This window comes from Salvelinus fontinalis, chromosome 28 (genome assembly GCF_029448725.1).
Source record: "Salvelinus fontinalis isolate EN_2023a chromosome 28, ASM2944872v1, whole genome shotgun sequence".
NCBI lineage: Eukaryota > Metazoa > Chordata > Actinopteri > Salmoniformes > Salmonidae > Salvelinus > Salvelinus fontinalis.
Genome location: NC_074692.1, coordinates 46111936 through 46137211, shown reverse-complemented (window position 1 = coordinate 46137211; position 25276 = coordinate 46111936). Strand labels below are relative to the sequence as shown.

The following is a 25276-nucleotide window of genomic DNA, read 5'->3' as shown; positions in this document are numbered from 1 at the left end:
GTTATGTGATGTATGTTGTGTGATGTATGTTATGTGATGTATGTTATGTGATGTATGTTGTGTGATGTATGTTGTTATGTGATGTATGTTGTTATGTGATGTATGTTATGTGATGTATGTTATGTGATGTATGTTGTGTGATGTATGTGGTGTGATGTATGTTGTTGTGTGATGTATGTTATGTGATGTATGTTATGTGATGTATGTTATGTGATGTATGTTATGTGATGTATGTTATGTGATGTATGTTGTGTGATGTATGTTGTTATGTGATGTATGTTGTTATGTGATGTATGTTATGTGATGTATGTTATGTGATGTATGTTATGTGATGTATGTTATGTGATGTATGTTATGTGATGTATGTTGTGTGATGTATGTTGTGTGATGTATGTTATGTGATGTATGTTGTGTGATGTATGTTATGTGATGTATGTTGTGTGATGTATGTTGTGTGATGTATGTTGTGTGATGTATGTTGTGTGATGTATGTTGTGTGATGTATGTTGTTATGTGATGTATGTTGTTATGTGATGTATGTTATGTGATGTATGTTGTTATGTGATGTATGTTATGTGATGTATGTTGTGTGATGTATGTTGTGTGATGTATGTTGTTGTGTGATGTATGTTATGTGATGTATGTTATGTGATGTATGTTATGTGATGTATGTTATGTGATGTATGTTATGTGATGTATGTTATGTGATGTATGTTATGTGATGTATGTTGTGTGATGTATGTTGTGTGATGTATGTTGTGTGATGTATGTTGTTGTGTGATGTATGTTATGTGATGTATGTTATGTGATGTATGTTATGTGATGTATGTTATGTGATGTATGTTATGTGATGTATGTTATGTGATGTATGTTATGTGATGTATGCTGTGTGATGTATGTTATGTGATGTATGTTATGTGATGTATGTTGTTGTGTGATGTATGTTATGTGATGTATGTTGTTATGTATGTTGTTGTGTGATGTATGTTGTGTGATGTATGTTGTGTGATGTATGTTGTGTGATGTATGTTGTGTGATGTATGTTATGTGATGTATGTTGTTATGTGATGTATGTTATGTGATGTATGTTGTTATGTGATGTATGTTATGTGATGTATGTTATGTGATGTATGTTGTGTGATGTATGTTGTGTGATGTATGTTGTTGTGTGATGTATGTTATGTGATGTATGTTATGTGATGTATGTTATGTGATGTATGTTATGTGATGTATGTTATGTGATGTATGTTATGTGATGTATGTTATGTGATGTATGTTGTTATGTGATGTATGTTATGTGATGTATGTTATGTGATGTATGTTATGTGATGTATGTTATGTGATGTATGTTGTGTGATGTATGTTGTTGTGTGATGTATGTTATGTGATGTATGTTATGTGATGTATGTTATGTGATGTATGTTATGTGATGTATGTTGTGTGATGTATGTTGTGTGATGTATGTTGTTGTGTGATGTATGTTATGTGATGTATGTTATGTGATGTATGTTATGTGATGTATGTTATGTGATGTATGTTATGTGATGTATGTTATGTGATGTATGTTGTTGTGTGATGTATGTTATGTGATGTATGTTATGTGATGTATGTTGTGTGATGTATGTTGTTGTGTGATGTATGTTATGTGATGTATGTTATGTGATGTATGTTATGTGATGTATGTTGTGTGATGTATGTTATGTGATGTATGTTATGTGATGTATGTTGTTGTGTGATGTATGTTATGTGATGTATGTTGTTATGTGATGTATGTTATGTGATGTATGTTGTGTGATGTATGTTGTGTGATGTATGTTGTGTGATGTATGTTGTTGTGTGATGTATGTTATGTGATGTATGTTATGTGATGTATGTTATGTGATGTATGTTGTGTGATGTATGTTGTGTGATGTATGTTATGTGATGTATGTTATGTGATGTATGTTGTGTGATGTATGTTGTGTGATGTATGTTGTGTGATGTATGTTGTTGTGTGATGTATGTTATGTGATGTATGTTATGTGATGTATGTTATGTGATGTATGTTATGTGATGTATGTTGTGTGATGTATGTTGTTATGTGATGTATGTTATGTGATGTATGTTATGTGATGTATGTTATGTGATGTATGTTGTTGTGTGATGTATGTTATGTGATGTATGTTGTGTGATGTATGTTGTTGTGTGATGTATGTTATGTGATGTATGTTATGTGATGTATGTTGTTGTGTGATGTATGTTATGTGATGTATGTTGTGTGATGTATGTTGTTGTGTGATGTATGTTATGTGATGTATGTTGTGTGATGTATGTTGTTGTGTGATGTATGTTATGTGATGTATGTTGTGTGATGTATGTTGTTGTGTGATGTATGTTATGTGATGTATGTTGTGTGATGTATGTTGTTGTGTGATGTATGTTATGTGATGTATGTTATGTGATGTATGTTATGTGATGTATGTTGTGTGATGTATGTTATGTGATGTATGTTGTTGTGTGATGTATGTTATGTGATGTATGTTGTTATGTGATGTATGTTGTTATGTGATGTATGTTATGTGATGTATGTTGTTGTGTGATGTATGTTATGTGATGTATGTTATGTGATGTATGTTGTGTGATGTATGTTGTTATGTGATGTATGTTATGTGATGTATGTTATGTGATGTATGTTATGTGATGTATGTTATGTGATGTATGTTGTGTGATGTATGTTGTTGTGTGATGTATGTTATGTGATGTATGTTATGTGATGTATGTTATGTGATGTATGTTATGTGATGTATGTTGTGTGATGTATGTTGTGTGATGTATGTTGTGTGATGTATGTTGTTGTGTGATGTATGTTATGTGATGTATGTTATGTGATGTATGTTATGTGATGTATGTTATGTGATGTATGTTATGTGATGTATGTTATGTGATGTATGTTGTTGTGTGATGTATGTTATGTGATGTATGTTATGTGATGTATGTTGTGTGATGTATGTTGTTGTGTGATGTATGTTATGTGATGTATGTTATGTGATGTATGTTATGTGATGTATGTTGTGTGATGTATGTTATGTGATGTATGTTGTTGTGTGATGTATGTTATGTGATGTATGTTGTTATGTGATGTATGTTGTTATGTGATGTATGTTATGTGATGTATGTTGTTGTGTGATGTATGTTGTTGTGTGATGTATGTTATGTGATGTATGTTATGTGATGTATGTTGTTATGTGATGTATGTTGTTATGTGATGTATGTTGTTATGTGATGTATGTTATGTGATGTATGTTATGTGATGTATGTTATGTGATGTATGTTATGTGATGTATGTTGTGTGATGTATGTTGTGTGATGTATGTTGTGTGATGTATGTTGTGTGATATATGTTGTGTGATGTATGTTGTGTGATGTATGTTGTTGTGTGATGTATGTTATGTGATTTATGTTATGTGATGTATGTTGTGTGATGTATGTTGTGTGATGTATGTTGTGTGATGTATGTTATGTGATGTATGTTATGTGATGTATGTTGTGTGATGTATGTGGTGTGATGTATGTTGTTGTGTGATGTATGTTATGTGATGTATGTTATGTGATGTATGTTATGTGATGTATGTTATGTGATGTATGTTGTGTGATGTATGTTGTTATGTGATGTATGTTGTTATGTGATGTATGTTATGTGATGTATGTTATGTGATGTATGTTATGTGATGTATGTTATGTGATGTATGTTATGTGATGTATGTTATGTGATGTATGTTGTGTGATGTATGTTGTGTGATGTATGTTATGTGATGTATGTTATGTGATGTATGTTATGTGATGTATGTTGTGTGATGTATGTTGTGTGATGTATGTTGTGTGATGTATGTTGTGTGATGTATGTTGTGTGATGTATGTTATGTGATGTATGTTGTTATGTGATGTATGTTGTTATGTGATGTATGTTGTTATGTGATGTATGTTATGTGATGTATGTTATGTGATGTATGTTATGTGATGTATGTTATGTGATGTATGTTATGTGATGTATGTTGTGTGATGTATGTTGTGTGATGTATGTTGTTGTGTGATGTATGTTATGTGATGTATGTTGTGTGATGTATGTTGTTGTGTGATGTATGTTATGTGATGTATGTTGTGTGATGTATGTTGTTGTGTGATGTATGTTATGTGATGTATGTTATGTGATGTATGTTATGTGATGTATGTTATGTGATGTATGTTGTGTGATGTATGTTGTGTGATGTATGTTGTTGTGTGATGTATGTTATGTGATGTATGTTGTGTGATGTATGTTGTTGTGTGATGTATGTTATGTGATGTATGTTGTGTGATGTATGTTGTTGTGTGATGTATGTTATGTGATGTATGTTGTGTGATGTATGTTATGTGATGTATGTCATGTGATGTATGTCATGTGATGTATGTCATGTGATGTATGTTATGTGATGTATGTTATGTGATGTATGTTGTGTGATGTATGTTATGTGATGTATGTTGTGTGATGTATGTTGTGTGATGTATGTCATGTGATGTATGTCATGTGATGTATGTCATGTGATGTATGTCATGTGATGTATGTTATGTGATGTATGTTATGTGATGTATGACAGCCTTATGAAGGCGTGACGTCAAATAACAGGTCTGCAGGATGACGCAGGGCATAGACTCACCCGACATGGGCCTCTTGACCTCCAGCGTGAGCGTCACAGGAAGGTTGTGCATGAGCTCACAGATGTCGTGATAGGACGAGGAGCACATGGGTGTGTCCCCAATCGACACGATCTCGTCCCCCACACACATCCTACCCCGGGATTCCTGCAACCAGGTCGTAAAGGGGCACAGCTCAAAAGGTACAGTGTATGAGGTCATAAAAAGGGGACGGTGTAGAGATCAAGCAAAGCAACGTTTTGTAAAGAAGGATGACGACATTAGGGCAAGGAACAGGAGGCCAGCTAAATAGTTTTATTGAGGACGTACGATTGTATACTGGCTGATTGTATCAGTGTCCTGTAGTTAGTTACATATTGTCTGGCTGATTGTATCCGTGTACTGTAGTTTAAATACATATTGTCTGGCTGATTTTATCAGTGTACTGCAGTTAGTTACATATTGTCTGGCTGATTGTATCAGTGTCCTGTAGTTTAGTTACATATTGTCTGGCTGATTGTATCAGTGTCCTATAGTTAGTTACATATTGTCTGGCTGATTGTATCAGTGTCCTGTAGTTAGTTACATATTGTCTGGCTGATTGTATCAGTGTCCTGTAGTTAGTTACATATTGTCTGGCTGATTGACTTTTAATTAATCCTGGTACCAGTGTTAACATGGATGATTTGTGATGTCTGTGTACTGTAGACATTAGCCTGGAATCCAAAACTGATATGGTGAAATACCAGTTTGGATTCCAGGGCGGGTAACCAACGTACCCTCTCGGCCGCTCCTCCGAGCCTCAGTCCAGTGATCACCACCTTCAGAGGAGAGGATCTGATCTCCAGGTCCAGACCGAAGGACTCTTCCTCACTCCTCCTCAGAACCACCCTGTCGATGGTGCAGACCCCCGCCAGCTCGCTGCAGGCCTCGCCCTTCTTACAGAGGGGGTTGGGGTTAGACCCAGGCCGGCCCAGGGAGCGGCTGGAGACAACCCCAGGCTCAGGGACCAGAGGCTGGGAGGATGGGGACAGTGGAGACTCCTCTCCTTTGGGTCTCTGGTTCTGCGGATTGGTTGGCTGGATGGGTGGGGCCTCGATGCTCAGCATACTCTTGACGCGGGTCACAGCCTTGTGTTCCAGCTTAGGGGAGTGCTTGGGCTCCAGGGGGCACTGAGGGTCCATCCTCACACCCAGGTTACTGGGGCCTGTCGTGGGGAAAGACCCTCCTCCTCCCCCGAGGTTCTGGTGGTGGTCCGACCGACGGATAGGCATGAAGGGTGATTCGGCGTCGGAGGAAGGAACGAAAGCGACCCCATCCTCTGACTCCAGAGAGATACTATGAAGCAGGATGTGTGGGCCTTCACTCTCCTCGTCCACCTCCACTGATGACGTAGAGATCATGATGCCAGAGTCAGCAACCACCCCCGTGGCGGTAACACGACCAGCGACCTGGCGGAAGGGCAGGGTAACTAGACAAAGAAAAAGAGAGAGAGAGAAAAAGAGAGAGAGAGAGAAAAAGAGAGAGAGAGAAAAGGAGAGAGAGAGAGAAAGAGAGAGAGAGAGAAAAGGAGAGAGAGAGAGAAAGAGAGAGAGAGAGAGAGAGAGAGAGAGAGAGAGAGAGAGAGAGAAAAAGAGAGAGAGAGAAAAGGAGAGAGAGAGAGAAAGAGAGAGAGAGAGAAAAGGAGAGAGAGAGAGAAAAGGAGAGAGAGAGAGAAAGAGAGAGAGAGAGAGAGAGAAAAAGAGAGAGAGAGAAAAGGAGAGAGAGAGAGAAAGAGAGAGAGAGAGAAAAGGAGAGAGAGAGAGAAAGAGAGAGAGAGAGAGAGAGAGAGAGAGAGAGAAAAAGAGAGAGAGAGAAAAAGAGAGCGAATGAAAGGAGAGGGTTTAAGACACATCCAGCTATTGCACGGGAACTGACCGGCTGATCCCAAAAAGTCTCATAAAGACAGAAAACACAACATTTTGACCAACACGGTATCTCCATCATATCCTCACCAGCATCTTCATCATCGCTGACCTCATCGTCATAGCAGATGACTCGTCTCTGTCGGAGCAGTGGGCTGCGGACGGAGCTGCTACCAGGACTACACATGCTGGGCTGGCGCTGGGTGGTCTCCACTGGCCGGTTCAACACCGGGACACCGGGAGCCTTATCATCTGTTCTGACCTCCATGCTGTCCTTCACTCCCACACCGGAGGCATCTTTTAACCCTGAGGAGGAAGACAGAGATGTCAGGTGAGACTGATCATGAACATCAACGGTTTCGGGAAACATAATGCTGGTTTACCCAGCTGCTGATTAGATTGATGAATGGTTCTTATAGCTATACTATAACACAACTTTAGTAAAACGTTCTGTAGAAAACCCTTTCTCTGGCCCTGGCAGTTAGAGACTAACTTGGGGACTCTCTAGCCCCAGCAGAGGCTACCATCTCCCGGTCGTTCACACCTCTTGTCCTGGCCACTCCATTGCTAGGGGGTTGCTAGGGGCCCTTATCACATCGTGGGGTGAACCAATCACAGGCCTTACCTGGTGGTTTTCAAACCCCCTACCTCTGCCCTGCACATCATACAGCTGGACCTCTCTAGCAGGCAGCTCTCTCATTAACCTCTGCCTGGGCACATCACACCGTTGGACCTCTCCAGCAGGCAGCTCTCTCATTAACCTCTGCCTGGGCACATCACACCGCTGGACCTCTTTAGCAGGCAGCTCTCTCATTAACCTCTGCCTGGGCACATCACACAGCTGGACCTCTCTAGCAGGCAGCTCTCTCATTAACCTCTGCCTGGGCACATCACACAGCTGGACCTCTCTAGCAGGCAGCTCTCTCATTAACCTCTGCCTGGGCACATCACACCGCTGGACCTCTCTAGCAGGCAGCTCTCTCATTAACCTCTGCCTGGGCACATCACACCGCTGGACCTCTCTAACAGGCAGCTCTCTCATTAACCTCTGCCTGGGCACATCACAGAGCTGGACCTCTCTAGCAGGCAGCTCTCTCATTAACCTCTGCCTGGGCACATCACACAGCTGGACCTCTCTAGCAGGCAGCTCTCTCATTAACCTCTGCCTGGGCACATCACACAGCTGGACCTCTCTAACAGGCAGCTCTCTCATTAACCTCTGCCTGGGCACATCACACCGCTGGACCTCTCTAGCAGGCAGCTCTCTCATTAACCTCTGCCCGGGCACATCATACAGCTGGAACCTCTAACAGGCAGCTCTCTCATTAACCTCTGCCTGGGCACATCACACAGCTGGACCTCTCTAGCAGGCAGCTCTCTCATTAACCTCTGCCCGGGCACATCATACAGCTGGAACCTCTCTAACAGGCAGCTCTCTCATTAACCTCTGCCCGGGCACATCATACAGCTGGAACCTCTCTAACAGGCAGCTCGCTCATTAACCTCTGCCTGGGCACATCACACAGCTGGACCTCTCTAACAGGCAGCTCGCTCATTAACCTCTGCCTGGGCACATCATACAGCTGGACCTCTCTAGCAGGCAGCTCTCTCATTAACCTCTGCCTGGGCACATCATACAGCTGGACCTCTCTAACAGGCAGCTCTCTCATTAACCTCTGCCTGGGCACATCATACAGCTGGACCTCTCTAGCAGGCAACTCTCTCATTAACCTCTGCCTGGGCACATCACACCGCTGGACCTCTCTAACAGGCAGCTCTCTCATTAACCTCTGCCTGGGCACATCATACAGCTGGACCTCTCTAGCAGGCAGCTCTCTCATTAACCTCTGCCTGGGCACATCACACCGCTGGACCTCTTTAGCAGGCAGCTCTCTCATTAACCTCTGCCCGGGCACATCATACAGCTGGACCTCTCTAGCAGGCAGCTCTCTCATTAACCTCTGCCTGGGCACATCACACAGCTGGACCTCTCTAGCAGGCAGCTCTCTCATTAACCTCTGCCTGGGCACATCACACCACTGGACCTCTCTAGCAGGCAGCTCTCTCATTAACCTCTGCCTGGGCACATCACACAGCTGGACCTCTCCAGCAGGCAGCTCTCTCATTAACCTCTGCCTGGGCACATCATACAGCTGGACCTCTCTAGCAGGCAGCTCTCTCATTAACCTCTGCCTGGGCACATCATACAGCTGGACCTCTCTAGCAGGCAACTCTCTCATTAACCTCTGCCCGGGCACATCATACAGCTGGACCTCTCTAACAGGCAGCTCTCTCATTAACCTCTGCCCGGGCACATCATACAGCTGGACCTCTCTAACAGGCAGCTCTCTCATGAACCTCTGCCTGGGCACATCATACAGCTGGACCTTTTCCTTCTCCACATGGACAAGCCTTCCGTCTGTAGGTCACTGATCAGTAAAAAAAAAAAAAATCAGGCCTACTAGTCATTACTTGGCACCGGGACAGTTGTACCTAGATCTAAACCCCTGTTGTACCTAGATCTAAACCAGGACAGTTGTACCTAGATCTAAACCAGGACAGTTGTACCTAGATCTAAACCAGGACAGTTGTACCTAGATCTAAACCAGGACAGTTGTATCTAGATCTAAACCGGGACAGTTGTACCTAGATCTAAACCGGGACAGTTGTAACTAGATCTAAACCAGGACAGTTGTACCTAGATCTAAACCCCTGTTGTACCTAGATCTAAACCGGTACAGTTGTACCTAGATCTAAACCCCAGTTGTACCTAGATCTAAACCGGGACAGTTGTACCTAGATCTAAACCAGGACAGTTGTACCTAGATCTAAACCAGGACAGTTGTACCTAGATCTAAACCGGGACAGTTTTACCTAGATCTAAACCGGGACAGTTGTACCTAGATCTAAACCGGGACAGTTGTACCTAGATCTAAACTGGGACAGTTGTAACTAGATCTAAACTGGGACAGTTGTAACTAGATCTAAACCGGGACAGTTGTACCTAGATCTAAACTGGGACAGTTGTAACTAGATCTAAACCAGGACAGTTGTACCTAGATCTAAACCCCTGTTGTACCTAGATCTAAACCCCAGTTGTACCTAGATCTAAACCCCAGTTGTACCTAGATCTAAACCGGGACAGTTGTTCCTAGATCTAAACCGGGACAGTTGTACCTAGATCTAAACCAGGACAGTTGTACCTAGATCTAAACCGGGACAGTTGTACCTAGATCTAAACCCCAGTTGTACCTAGATTTAAACCAGGACAGTTGTACCTAGATCTAAACCAGGACAGTTGTACCTAGATCTAAACCAGGACAGTTGTACCTAGATCTAAACCAGGACAGTTGTACCTAGATCTAAACCGGGACAGTTGTTCCTAGATCTAAACCAGGACAGTTGTACCTAGATCTAAACCAGGACAGTTGTACCTAGATCTAAACCAGGACAGTTGTACCTAGATCTAAACCCCTGTTGTTCCTAGATCTAAACCAGGACAGTTGTACCTAGATCTAAACCCCTGTTGTTCCTAGATCTAAACCAGGACAGTTGTACCTAGATCTAAACCAGGACAGTTGTACCTAGATCTAAACCGGGACAGTTGTACCTAGATCTAAACCGGGACAGTTGTACCTAGATCTAAACCGGGACAGTTGTACCTAGATCTAAACCGGGACAGTTGTACCTAGATCTAAACCCCAGTTGTTCCTAGATCTAAACCGGGACAGTTGTTCCTAGATCTAAACCAGGACAGTTGTACCTAGATCTAAACCCCAGTTGTACCTAGATCTAAACCCCTGTTGTTCCTAGATCTACACCGGGACAGTTGTTCCTAGATCTAAACCGGGACAGTTGTAGCTAGATCTAAACCAGGACAGTTGTACCTAGATCTAAACCAGGACAGTTGTACCTAGATCTAAACCAGGACAGTTGTACCTAGATCTAAGCCAGGACAGTTGTACCTAGATCTAAACCCCTGTTGTTCCTAGATCTAAACCAGGACAGTTGTACCTAGATCTAAACCCCTGTTGTTCCTAGATCTAAACCGGGACAGTTGTTCCTAGATCTAAACCAGGACAGTTGTTCCTAGATCTAAACCAGGACAGTTGTACCTAGATCTAAACCAGGACAGTTGTACCTAGATCTAAACCAGGACAGTTGTACCTAGATCTAAACCAGGACAGTTGTACCTAGATCTAAACCAGGACAGTTGTACCTAGATCTAAACCGGGACAGTTGTACCTAGATCTAAACCAGGACAGTTGTACCTAGATCTAAACCAGGACAGTTGTACCTAGATCTAAACCGGGACAGTTGTACCTAGATCTAAACAAGGACAGTTGTACCTAGATCTTAACCAGGACAGTTGTACCTAGATCTAAACCAGGACAGTTGTACCTAGATCTAAACCAGGACAGTTGTACCTAGATCTAAACCCCTGTTGTTCCTAGATCTAAACCAGGACAGTTGTACCTAGATCTAAACCCCTGTTGTACCTAGATCTAAACCCCTGTTGTACCTAGATCTAAACCAGGACAGTTGTATCTAGATCTAAACCAGGACAGTTGTATCTAGATCTAAACCAGGACAGTTGTACCTAGATCTAAACCAGGACAGTTGTATCTAGATCTAAACCAGGACAGTTGTACCTAGATCTAAACCCCAGTTGTACCTAGATCTAAACCCCTGTTGTACCTAGATCTAAACCAGGACAGTTGTAACTAGATCTAAACCAGGACAGTTGTACCTAGATCTAAACCCCTGTTGTACCTAGATCTAAACCGGTACAGTTGTACCTAGATCTAAACCGGTACAGTTGTACCTAGATCTAAACCCCAGTTGTACCTAGATCTAAACCGGGACAGTTGTACCTAGATCTAAACCAGGACAGTTGTACCTAGATCTAAACCAGGACAGTTGTACCTAGATCTAAACCGGGACAGTTTTACCTAGATCTAAACCGGGACAGTTTTACCTAGATCTAAACCGGGACAGTTGTACCTAGATCTAAACCGGGACAGTTGTACCTAGATCTAAACTGGGACAGTTGTAACTAGATCTAATCTGGGACAGTTGTAACTAGATCTAAACCGGGACAGTTGTACCTAGATCTAAACCGGGACAGTTGTAACTAGATCTAAACCAGGACAGTTGTACCTAGATCTAAACCCCTGTTGTACCTAGATCTAAACCCCAGTTGTACCTAGATCTAAACCCCAGTTGTACCTAGATCTAAACCGGGACAGTTGTTCCTAGATCTAAACCGGGACAGTTGTACCTAGATCTAAACCTGGACAGTTGTACCTAGATCTAAACCGGGACAGTTGTACCTAGATCTAAACCCCAGTTGTACCTAGATCTAAACCAGGACAGTTGTACCTAGATCTAAACCAGGACAGTTGTACCTAGATCTAAACCAGGACAGTTGTACCTAGATCTAAACCCCAGTTGTACCTAGATCTAAACCGGGACAGTTGTACCTAGATCTAAACCCCAGTTGTACCTAGATCTAAACCAGGACAGTTGTACCTAGATCTAAACCCCTGTTGTTCCTAGATCTAAACCGGGACAGTTGTTCCTAGATCTAAACCAGGACAGTTGTACCTAGATCTAAACCGGGACAGTTGTACCTAGATCTAAACCGGGACAGTTGTACCTAGATCTAAACCGGGACAGTTGTACCTAGATCTAAACCGGGACAGTTGTAGCTAGATCTAAACCAGGACAGTTGTACCTAGATCTAAACCAGGACAGTTGTACCTAGATCTAAACCAGGACAGTTGTACCTAGATCTAAACCAGGACAGTTGTACCTAGATCTAAACCCCTGTTGTTCCTAGATCTAAACCGGGACAGTTGTTCCTAGATCTAAACCAGGACAGTTGTACCTAGATCTAAACCAGGACAGTTGTACCTAGATCTAAACCAGGACAGTTGTACCTAGATCTAAACCAGGACAGTTGTACCTAGATCTAAACCAGGACAGTTGTACCTAGATCTAAACCGGGACAGTTGTACCTAGATCTAAACCAGGACAGTTGTACCTAGATCTAAACCAGGACAGTTGTACCTAGATCTAAACCGGGACAGTTGTACCTAGATCTAAACAAGGACAGTTGTACCTAGATCTTAACCAGGACAGTTGTACCTAGATCTAAACCAGGACAGTTGTACCTAGATCTAAACCCCTGTTGTTCCTAGATCTAAACCAGGACAGTTGTACCTAGATCTAAACCCCTGTTGTACCTAGATCTAAACCCCTGTTGTACCTAGATCTAAACCAGGACAGTTGTATCTAGATCTAAACCAGGACAGTTGTATCTAGATCTAAACCAGGACAGTTGTACCTAGATCTAAACCAGGACAGTTGTATCTAGATCTAAACCAGGACAGTTGTACCTAGATCTAAACCCCAGTTGTACCTAGATCTAAACCCCTGTTGTACCTAGATCTAAACCAGGACAGTTGTACCTAGATCTAAACCAGGACAGTTGTACCTAGATCTAAACCAGGACAGTTGTAGCTTTATCTAAACCAGGACAGTTGTACCTAGATCTAAACCAGGACAGTAGTACCTAGATCTAAACCCCAGTTGTACCTAGATCTAAACCAGGACAGTTGTACCTAGATCTAAACCAGGACAGTTGTATCTAGATCTAAACCAGGACAGTTGTATCTAGATCTAAACCAGGACAGTTGTACCTAGATCTAAACCAGGACAGTTGTACCTAGATCTAAACCGGGACAGTTGTACCTAGATCTAAACCCCAGTTGTACCTAGATCTAAATCCCTGTTGTTCCTAGATCTAAACCCCTGTTGTACCTAGATCTAAACCGGGACAGTTGTACCTAGATCTAAACCGGGACAGTTGTACCTAGATCTAAACCGGGACAGTTGTACCTAGATCTAAACCAGGACAGTTGTACCTAGATCTAAACCGGGACAGTTGTACCTAGATCTAAACCCCAGTTGTACCTAGATCTAAACCCCAGTTGTACCTAGATCTAAACCCCAGTTGTACCTAGATCTAAACCCCAGTTGTACCTAGATCTAAACCCCAGTTGTACCTAGATCTAAACCAGGACAGTTGTACCTAGATCTAAACCAGGACAGTTGTAACTAGATCTAAACCAGGACAGTTGTACCTAGATCTAAACCAGGACAGTTGTACCTAGATCTAAACCCCAGTTGTTCCTAGATCTAAACCAGGACAGTTGTACCTAGATCTAAACCAGGACAGTTGTACCTAGATCTTACGGAGACCACTATCAGTCGGTGGCACTCTTTTTCATATACCATATGGATGTGGAATAGGGGAAATGGACTGTACCATGTGGCTGAGTGGCGGGGGTGTCGTCTATTGAGGTGTTACAGCTCCTGTGGTGGAGCATGTCGTCATCACTGGATCCCATCGCCATGGTTTCCGACAGCGACGAATGACTGGTTACTTCCTGGGAAAAGTACTGAGATAGCTCCGCCTCTGAACTCAGAGACCCTTGCTGCTCAGAAAGAGAGAGAGATTAGATGAAAGCAAGAGGAAAACTTCACTTAGATTCGTATAAGAAGGAAGACTCAAAGCCTTGAGTGTTCCATTAACCCCATTTATCCTTTGAATCTAATGAGAGTCTGAGAGCTATAGAAACTCTGCTGAAGAGGAAGAATAGTTGAGGTCAAGGTCTTGTCTCAACGCAATATGATTCAGCCGCAAAACATTGGTGATCCCTAACAATAGTGAATGGACATTGACTAGTGATCGATTGATTGTCTGGTTCATGTATTGATAGATCGATTGAGTGATATATTGATTGTTGTGTGTAATGTATCGTACCCTGCTGACGGGCTCCAGGAACCTCTTCATGGTCCAGCTGAGGGAAGAGCCATCTGCCTGTTTGGCCTTCATTGTGAGAGAGGGGCTCTTAGAGGGCATGCCTAGAGGTCAGGGGTCAGAGGAAACAGGTTAGACTAGAATCACATTCACTCAACAACCTGAATCCAATATAGACATCACAACAGACCATGATTCCAGGTAAGCACTTCTAAGCGCTGGCGATAGAAATATAGGTTTGGGGATGTGTAAGAAATATTTTGGCTATTTTCACAACCAGAATTATGGGCACAGTAGCAAGCGGTGGCGCAAAAGGGTTTTGATGAATAAACAAGTTGTGGGTGTGTCGAGGCTTGGCCCCTCACTGGCCAATCAGAACGTGTTCCATGACTAAATATGTGGTTGCTTCAAGTTGTGTATTTAAAATAAAATAAAATCTAATCTAATTTTATTTGTCAACTGCGCCGAATACAACAGGTGTAGACCTTATAGTGAAATACTTACTTACGAGCCCTTAACCAACAATGCTTAAAGAAGTTTTAATAAAAATTTAAAAAATAAGTGTTAAGTAAAAAATTGAAAATAAAAGTAACAAATAATTAAACAGCAGCAGTAAAATATCAATGTGGAGGCTATATACAGGGGTACCGATACAGAGTCAATGTGGAGGTTATATACAGGGGGTACCGGTATTGAGTCAATGTGGAGGCTATATACAGGGGGTACCGGTACAGAGTCAATGTGGAGGCTATATACAGGGTGTTACGGTACAGAGTCAATGTGGAGGCTATATACAGGGGGTACCAGTACAGAGTCAATGTGGAGGCTATATACAGGGGGTACCAGTACAGAGTCAATGTGGAGGCTATATACAGGGGGTACCGGTACAGAGTCAATGTGGAGGCTATATACAGGGGGTACCAGTACAGAGTCAATGTGGAGGCTATATACAGGGGTACTGGTACAGAGTCGATGTGGAGGCTATATACAGGGGGTACCGATACAGAGTCAATGTGGAGGCTATATACAGGGGGTACCGATACAGAGTCAGTGTGGAGGTTATATACAGGGGGTACCAGTACAGAGTCAATGTGGAGGCTATATACAGGGGGTTCCAGTACAGAGTCAATGTGGAGGCTATATACAGGGGGTACCAGTACAGAGTCAATGTGGTGGCTATATACAGGGGGTACCAGTACAGAGTCAATGTGGAGGCTATATACAGGGGGTACCGGTACAGAGTCAATGTGGAGGCTATATACAGGGTATTACGGTACAGAGTCGATGTGGAGGCTATATACAGGGGGTACCAGTACAGAGTCAATGTGGTGGCTATATACAGGGGGTACCAGTACAGAGTCAATGTGGAGGCTATATACAGGGGGTACCGGTACAGAGTCAATGTGGAGACTATATACAGGGGGTACCAGTACAGAGTCAATGTGGAGGCTATATACAGGGGGTACCGGTACAGAGTCAATGTGGAGGCTATATACAGGGGGTACCGGTATAGAGTCAATGTGGAGACTATATACAGGGGGTACCAGTACAGAGTCAATGTGGAGGCTATATACAGGGTATTACGGTACAGAGTCGATGTGGAGGCTATATACAGGGGGTACCAGTACAGAGTCAATGTGGTGGCTATATACAGGGGGTACCAGTACAGAGTCAATGTGGAGGCTATATACAGGGGGTACCGGTACAGAGTCAATGTGGAGACTATATACAGGGGGTACCAGTACAGAGTCAATGTGGAGGCTATATACAGGGGGTACCGGTACAGAGTCAATGTGGAGGCTATATACAGGGGGTACCGGTATAGAGTCAATGTGGAGACTATATACAGGGGGTACCAGTACAGAGTCAATGTGGAGGCTATATACAGGGGTACCGGTACAGAGTCAATGTGGAGGCTATATACAGGGGGTACCAGTACAGAGTCAATGTGGAGGCTATATACAGGGGGTACCGGTACAGAGTCAATGTGGAGGCTATATACAGGGGGTACCAGTACAGAGTCAATGTGTGGGGGCACCGGTTAGTCGAGGTAATTGAGGTAATATGTACATGTAGGTAGAGTTAAAGTGACTATGCATAGATTATAAACAGAGAGTAGCAGCAGCGTAAAATAAGGGTCTGGGTTGCCCTTTGATTAGCTGTTCAGGAGTCTTACGGCTTGAGGGTAGAAGCTGTTAAGAAGCCTTTTGGAACTAGACTTGGTGCTCCGGCACCGCTAGCCGTGCGGTAGCAGAGAGAACAGTCTATAACTAGGGTGGCTGGAGTCAATTTTTAGGGCCTTCCTCTGACACCGCCTGGTATAGAGGTCCTGGATGGCAGGAAGCTTGGCCCCAGTGATGTACAGGGCCATACAGTCTTTTATGTATTGCGTTGTCATCAACTCCAATTTGAATGATAGTCCGTTATAGCCTAATTAGTTAAATAGCCACATTCTTCTAATCGCATTGCTTCAATAGGGCAATACATTGTTAAACATAGGCTGTAGCATTTGCACTGATATACCACAGGGGCTAGGCCTAGTGTAAATTACAGTCTGGACATGGACATGCCAAATGTATTTGTTAAGCAATATTAAATTGATTAAGGCCTAAAAAGACATTGTATAATTCTAATCAGATTCTAATAAAAATTAAATAACTACTTGTTTTAAAATAGGCTGGGTTTAAATACAGTTCCAGATAATATATAATATAATAATAATAACATAATTACTCCTCGTGGGCGTATAATACAGACAAGGCCAACTTATGGAGGGTTTTTACCCACATCCAAACTGTGCACAGGGGCTGGTTAAAGATCCAATATACAGAGAAAGAGAAGGAGAGAGGAGGAGAGAGGAGGAGAGAGGAAGAGAGAGGAAGAGAGAGGAAGAGAGAGGAAGAGAGAGGAAGAGAGAGGAAGAGAGAGGAAGAGAGAGGAGGGGACAGGAGGGGAGAAGTTAAAGATCCAATATACAGAGAAAGAGGAGGAGAGAGGAGGAGAGAGGAAGAGAGAGGAGGAGAGAGGAGGAGAGAGGAAGAGAGAGAGGAAGAGAGAGGAGGAAAGAGGAAGAGAGAGGAGGAGAGAGGAGGGGACAGGAGGGAAGAGGTTAAAGATCCAATATACAGAGAAAGAGAAGGAGAGAGGAGGAGAGAGGAGGAGAGAGGAAGAGAGAGGAAGAGAGAGGAGGAGAGAGGAAGAGAGAGGAGGAGAGAGGAAGAGAGAGAGGAAGAGAGAGGAGGAAAGAGGAGGAGAGAGGAAGAGAGAGGAGGAGAGAGGAAGAGAGAGGAAGAGAGAGGAAGAGAGAGGAGGAAAGAGGAGGAGAGAGGAAGAGAGAGGAGGAGAGAGGAAGAGAGAGGAAGAGAGAGGAAGAGAGAGGAGGGGACAGGAGGGAAGAGGTTAAAGATCCAATATACAGAGAAAGAGAAGGAGAGAGGAGGAGAGAGGAGGAGAGAGGAAGAGAGAGGAAGAGAGAGGAAGAGAGAGGAAGAGAGAGGAGGAGAGAGGAAGAGAGAGGAAGAGAGAGGAGGGGAGAGGTTAAAGATCCAATATACAGAGAAAGAGAAGGAGAAGGAGAGAGGAGGAGAGAGGAAGAGAGAGAGGAAGAGAGAGGAGGAGAGAGGAAGAGAGAGGAAGAGAGAGGAAGAGAGAGGAAGAGAGAGGAGGAGAGAGGAAGAGAGAGGAAGAGAGAGAGGAAGAGAGAGGAAGAGAGAGGAGGGGACAGGAGGGAAGAGGTTAAAGATCCAATATACAGAGAAAGAGAAGGAGAGAGGAAGAGAGAAGAGGAGAGAGGAGGAGAGAGGAAGAGAGAGAGGAAGAGAGAGAGGAGGAGAGAGGAAGAGAGAGGAAGAGAGAGGAAGAGAGAGGAAGAGAGAGGAAGAGAGAGGAAGAGAGAGGAGGGGAGAGGAGGAGAGAGGAAGAGAGAGGAAGAGAGAGGAGGAGAGAGGTTAAAGATCCAATATACAGAGAAAGAGGAGGAGAGAGGAGGAGAGAGGAAGAGAGAGGAGGAGAGAGGAAGAGAGAGGAGGGGACAGGAGGGGAGAGGAGGAGAGAGGTTAAAGATCCAATATACAGAGAAAGAGGAGGAGAGAGGAGGAGAGAGGAAGAGAGAGGAAGAGAGAGGAGGGGAGAGGAGGAGAGAGGAAGAGAGAGGAAGAGAGAGGAAGAGAGAGGAAGAGAGAGGAAGAGAGAGGAGGGGACAGGAGGAGAGAGGAAGAGAGAGGAGGGGACAGGAGGAGAGAGGTTAAAGATCCAATATACAGAGAAAGAGGAGAGAGGAGGAGAGAGGAAGAGAGAGGAGGGGACAGGAGGGGAGAGGAGGAGAGAGGTTAAAGATCCAATATACAGAGAAAGAGGAGGAGAGAGGAGGAGAGAGGAAGAGAGAGGAAGAGAGAGGAAGAGAGAGGAAGAGAGAAGAGGAGAGAGGAAGAGAGAGAGGAAGAGAGAGGAAGAGAGAGGAAGAGAGAGAGGAAGAGAGAGGAGGGGACAGGAGGAGAGAGGAGGAGAGAGGAGGAGAGAGGAAGAGAGAGGAGGAGAGAGGAGGAGAGAGGAAGAGAGAGGAGGGGACAGGAGGAGAGAGGTTAAAGATCCAATATACAGAGAAAGAGGAGGAGAGAGGAGGAGAGAGGAAGAGAGAGGAGGAGAGAGGAAGAGAGAGGAGGGGACAGGAGGGGAGAGGAGGAGAGAGGTTAAAGATCCAATATACAGAGAAAGAGGAGGAGAGAGGAGGAGAGAGGAAGAGAGAAGAGGGGACAGGAGGAGAGAGGTTAAAGATCCAATATACAGAGAAAGAGAAGGAGAGAGGAGGAGAGAGGAAGAGAGAGGAAGAGAGAGGAAGAGAGAGGAAGAGAGAGGAGGGGACAGGAGGGGACAGGAGGAGAGAGGAAGAGAGAGGAAGAGAGAGGAAGAGAGAGGAAGAGAGAGGAAGAGAGAGGAAGAGAGAGGAAGAGAGAGGAAGAGAGAGGAAGAGAGAGGAAGAGAGAGGAAGAGAGGGGAAGAGAGGGGAAGAGAGAGGAGGGGACAGGAGGGGAGAGGTTAAAGATCCAATATACAGAGAAAGAGAAGGAGAGAGGAAGAGAGAGGAAGAGAGAGGAAGAGAGAGGAGGAGAGAGGAGGAGAGAGGAAGAGAGAGGAAGAGAGAGGAGGAGAGAGGAAGAGAGAGGAAGAGAGAGGAAAAGAGAGGAGGGGACAGGAGGGGACAGGAGGAGAGAGGAAGAGAGAGGAGGAGAGAGGAAGAGAGAGGAGGAGAGAGGAAGAGAGAGAGGAAGAGAGAGGAGGAGAGAGGAAGAGAGAGGAGGAGAGAGGAAGAGAGAGAGGAAGAGAGAGGAAGAGAGAGAGGAAGAGAGAGGAAGAGAGAGAGGAAGAGAGAGAGGAAGAGAGAGGAAGAGAGAGGGGAAGAGAGAGGAAGAGAGAGAGGAAGAGAGAGGAAGAGAGAGGAAGAGAGAGGAAGAGAGAGGAAGAGAGGGGAAGAGAGGGGAGGGGACAGGAGGGGAGAGGTTAAAGATCCAATATACAGAGAAAGGGGGAATGTCCGCTCACTGTTACACTGCTCTCAAATGTAATGTTTTATAAAGATGATCATCTAACAGGTCATATTTAGACTCCTCTGGAAATAGCAGACGGAATCGTATAGCGTTCCTGCCATGTAGCCTGCGTTCTCCCCATCAACCCCATTGGACGGTGAACCTTTCTAATACGTTTGTTTAAAAACAATCAATCGGTTTGGTAAACTAACAACAATATTTCTAAAATAGGATCGGGTTAGAAACTGTGTAAACATAGGGTTACATGCCATTAGGAATAACATTCCCACATCTATACAAATTACTCGGCTCCTGTCCGTTGTATCGCTGTCTATGTACGAGGACGATTCTCCAGATTCTCTGCAGGTGATATATAGGATTAAATAGTTTGGAGGAGCCTGTCTTTGTTAATCGGAAAAGGGGCGCCATTTGAAAATGGGGGATGGATAGCCTACCTAGCCTGAACAAGCGAAATGCAGATACAGTAGAAGTCAGACGTTTACATACACCTTAGTCAAATACATTTAAACTCAGTTTATCACAATTCTTGACATTTAATCCTAGTAAAAATTCCCTGTTTTAGGTCAGTTAGGATCACCACTTTATTTTCAGAATATGAAATGTCAGAATAATAGTAGAGAGAATGATTTATTTCAGATTTTATTTATTTCATCACTTTCCCAGTGGGTCAGAAGTTTACATACACTCAATTAGTATTTGGTAGCATTGCCTTCAAATTGTTTAACTTGGATCAAATGTTTCGGGTAGCCTTCCACAAGCTTCCCAAAATAATTTAGGTACATTTTGGCCCATTCCTCCTGACAGAGCTGGTGTAACTGAGTCAGGTTTGTAGGCCTCCTTGCTCGCACACGCTTTTTCAGTTCTGCCCACAAATTTTCTATAGGATTGAGGTCAGGGCTATGTGATGGCCACTCCAATACCTTGACTTTGTTGTACTTAAGCCATTTTGTCACAACTTTGGAAGTATGCTCAGAGTCATTGTCCATTTGGAAGACCCATTTGCGACCAAGCTTTAACTTCCTGACTGATGTCTTGAGATTATGCTTCAATATATCCACGTACTTTTCCTCCCTCGTGATGCCATCTATTTTTTGAAGTGCACCAGTCCCTCCTGCAGCAAAGCACCCCCACAACATGATGCTGCCACCCCCGTGCTTCACAGTTGGGATGGTGTTCTTTGGCTTGCAAGCCTCCCCCTTTATCCTCCAAACATAACGATGGTCATTATGGCCAAACAGTTCTATTTTTGTTTCATCAGACCAGAGGACATTTCTCCAAAGAGTATGATCTTTGTCCCCATGTTTAGTTACAAACCGTAGTCTGCCTTTTTATGGCAGTTTTTGGAGAAGTGGCTTCTTCCTTGCTGAGCGGCCTTTCAGGTTATGTCGATATAGGACTCGTTTTACTGTGGATATAGATACTTTTGTACCTGTTTCCTCCAGCATCTTCACAAGGTCCTTTGCTGTTGTTCTGGGATTGATTTGCACTTTTCGCACCAAAGTACGTTCATCTCTAGGAGACAGAACGCGTCTCCTTCCTGAGCGGTATGACGGCTGTGTGGTCCCATGGCGTTTATACTTGCACACAATTGTTTGTACAGATGAACGTGGTACCTTTAGGCATTTGGAAATTACTCCCAAGGATGAACCAGACTTGTGGAGGTCTACAATTGTTTTTCTGAGGTATTGGCTGAATTCTTTTGATTTTCCCATGATGTCAAGCAAAGAGGCACTGAGTTTGAAGGTAGGCCTTGAAATACATCCACAGGTACACCTCCAATTGACTCAAATGATGTCAATTAGCCTATCAGAAGCTTCTAAAGCCATGACATAATTTTCTGCAATTATCCAAGCTGTTTAAAGGCACAGTCAACTTAGTGTATGTAAACTTCTGACCCACTGGAATTGTGATACAGTGAATTATAAGTGAAATCATCTGTCTGTAAACAACTCCACTGAGACTTGTGTCTCCTTAACACCAGTCTAAAATAGAGCACTGATACTGGTGTCTCCTTAACACCAGTCGAAAATAGAGCACTGATACTGGTGTCTCCTTAACACCAGTCTAAAATAGAGCACTGATACTGGTGTCTCCTTAACACCAGTCTAAAATAGAGCACTGATACTGGTGTCTCCTTAACACCAGTCTAAAATAGAGCACTGATACTGGTGTCTCCTTAACACCAGTCTAAAATAGACCACTGAGACTGGTGTCTCCTTAACACCAGTCTAAAATAGAGCACTGATACTGGTGTCTCCTTAACACCAGTCGAAAATAGACCACTGAGACTGGTGTCTCCTTAACACCAGTCGAAAATAAAGCACTGAGACTCTTTAAAAAAATTATTGACACGCTCTTCATCGATCGAGAGAGAGAGACAGAGGTGTGAGACAGAGGTGTGAGAGAGAGAGAGGTGAGAGAGAGAGAGAGTGAGAGAGAGAGAGAGACAGGAGAGAAAGAGAGAGGTGATCGAGAGAAAGTGAGAGAGAGAGAGAGAAGAAAGGGAGAGAGCGAGAGGGTGGGGGGGAGGGACAGACAGACCTAGAGTTTGAGAGGCGTGTCCGTCCTTACTCAGGCTGTCTCTGTGTGAAGACCTAGTGATTACATCATCCATCTCCTGCTCTGAAACCTGGAGGAACAAAACAGAGAGGAAAGTTCAGGAAACACTCATCGAACCACATTCACCATCGGGCCCTAGTCTCACAGTAGTGCTGATCTTAGGATCATGATTATGGACCAGACGGACCTGATCCAAGATCAGCACTACTCCTATAAGACACCGTGTACCTAGTGTAACAGGTGTTTGGCACAACGTAACCACCAGATATCAATGAAGTCAAGGCAGGTCAAGACCAGTCAAGACCAGTCAAGACCAGGCCAGTCAAGTCTAGTCAAGGCCAGTCAAGGCAGGTCAAGCCCAGTCAAGGCCAGTCAAGGCCAGTCAAGCCCAGTCAAGCCCAGTCAAGGCCAGTCAAGGCCAGTCAAGGCCAGTCAAGGCCAGTCAAGGCCAGTCAAGGCCAGTCAAGCCCAGTCAAGCCCAGTCAAGCCCAGTCAAGGCCAGTCAAGGCCAGTCAAGACCAGTCAAGGCCAGTCAAGCCCAGTCAAGACCAGGCCAGTCAAGGCCAGGCCAGGCGCTCTGGATCAGAACAGACAAGATGACAGAAACAACAACAGAGGACTAACAGAGGGATGTCAGCTGGCATCACCACAATATAATGTTCTGGATTATAAGGCTCAATCGTTTCAATAGTTAACCCGAACTGATAGGCTTTAGAAGAGAAACTCTAACAGCAGAACATACACTTCAATTTGTAAAGAAACAGAAAATGTTTTTGTGATGTAGCCTGGTAGAAACATAACTAAATAGCTGTAGTAGATAACAGATAACCCTGCTCAGTGTTCACCGCCAAAACACACAACTACAGTCCTTTTAGAAAGTAATGACATCCATAATTACTCTTATCTTTCAATGAAACACACCCAGTACATCTAACAAGAACAAACCACAATGCTGCAGTAATTGCAGGGTTCTGACTCTGTAGCCAGAGAGCTCTTTGATACAGTACGTGTCCCATAATTGCCACCCTATTTCCTACATAGTGCACTACTTTTGATAAGGGCCCGGGTCAAAATTAGTGCACTACATAGGGAATAGGGTGCCATTTGGGATATAAGCCTGTGTTTTGCCTTCATTTGATTGCAGCACTAAAATGCTTGTGAGTATTCCTTTGCTTTCCCAGGCGGGCCAGCGCTGGAGGAGTCAACGGCATCTGATCAGCCTGACAAACATTAACACGCTGGAGGAGTCAACGGCATCTGATCAGCCTGACAAACATTAACACGCTGGAGGAGTCAACGGCATCTGATCAGCCTGACAAACATTAACACGCTGGATGTGTTGATGCTGCAGTTTGAAGTGAGCTGGTGTTACTCTCTCTCCCTCCCCCTCTCTCTCTCTCACTCTACCCCTCACTCTCACTCCACCCCTCACTCTCTCTCCCTCCCCCCCTCTCTCTCTCCCTCCCCCTCCCTCTCTCTCTCACTCCACCCCTCACTCTCACTCCACCCCTCACTCTCTCCCCCCCCCCTCTCCCTCCCCCTCCCTCTCTCTCTCATTCCACCCCTCTCTCTCACTCCACCCCTCACTCTCTCTCCCCCCCCCTCTCCCTCCCCCTCCCTCTCTCTCTCATTCCACCTCTCACTCTCACTCCACCCCTCACTCTCTCTCTCTCTCTCTCTCTCCCTCCCCCTCTCTCACTCCACCCCTCACTCTCTCTCCCCCCCCCTCCCTCTCACTCCACCCCTCACTCTCACTCCACCCCTCACTCTCTCTCCCTCCCCCTCTCTCTCTCTAACTCCACCCCTCACTCTCACTCCACCCCTCACTCTCTCTCCCTCCCCCCTCTCTCTCTCCCTCCCCCTCCCTCTCCCTCTCATTCCACCCCTCACTCTCTCTCCCTCCCCCCCCTCTCTCTCTCCCTCCCCCTCCCTCTCTCTCTCATTCCACCCATCTCTCTCACTCCACCCCTCTCTCTCCCCCCTCTCTCTCTCCCTCTCTCTCTTCAGCTCACCATAAAAAATGCTGTTCCCGCTCGGCTCCCATCAGCTGATCTACAGCAACCTATCAGGTTGCAGCTTGTTAGCTTGCCCCCCCACGCCCCTTCATGTATGTCTGGTTCCACTGTGTGTCTGTCTCTTGGCTCGAGGTAGAAGTTGCCACTAACCACAGATCTAGAATCAGATCTATCCTTACCGATCCTTACCACAAAGTATATGGGATAAAGGAGCATCTGACCGTGGACCAGTTTTTAGAGGTCCTACGGTGGTTCAGTAGGGATTTAAGGTAGGTCTCAAAATGTCTGTTGGACTAGACAACATGAACCAATAGCGTCAAACAACATGGTGATGATACCAGCCTAATGAAATCTGTCAAACCTTTGTTCAGAGATCAGAGACGCAAACCCCGCAGTCTGAATACATGTAATACAATCTAGTAGCAGATCTAAGACAGGTCTCTGATTTCTGGAGGGGAGATTCACGAGGGTATGAGCTTGTGGGTTATTTTCAGTGGAGTGTTGAAGGTAAAGGGAACCCTTTGTCTGCCTACAAGGAAAACACATATTTCTCTCTGTGAGTAAAGTTCAGTTCAGATTAAATAACGTGTCATGTCTGGGCCGTACTGCAGGACTAGAGAATCTGGTTAAAACACACTATGGTCAAAGTACCTGGTCGTCTAAACCAAGGAGAACGCACACTCAGTGGTAAGGTGTTGGTTAAGTGTTGAGAAATATAATCCAGGTAAGACAATGAGCTGTCACTGATGTTGAGTTGTTGGCTGACTGTTCAACGAG

General features: G+C 44.4%; 1 protein-coding gene across 1 annotated transcript in view; it reads right to left on the bottom strand.

Moving 5' to 3' along the window:
• Nucleotides 1–25276, bottom strand: part of LOC129825792 (PDZ domain-containing protein 2-like) — a 119623-nt gene that overhangs the window by 54937 nt on the left and 39410 nt on the right. Inside the window, 6 exon segments of the mRNA XM_055885934.1 lie at nucleotides 4674–4818; nucleotides 5430–6121; nucleotides 6645–6860; nucleotides 13888–14056; nucleotides 14386–14492; nucleotides 22473–22554. Coding sequence (XP_055741909.1) covers nucleotides 4674–4818; nucleotides 5430–6121; nucleotides 6645–6860; nucleotides 13888–14056; nucleotides 14386–14492; nucleotides 22473–22554 — 1411 coding nt within the window.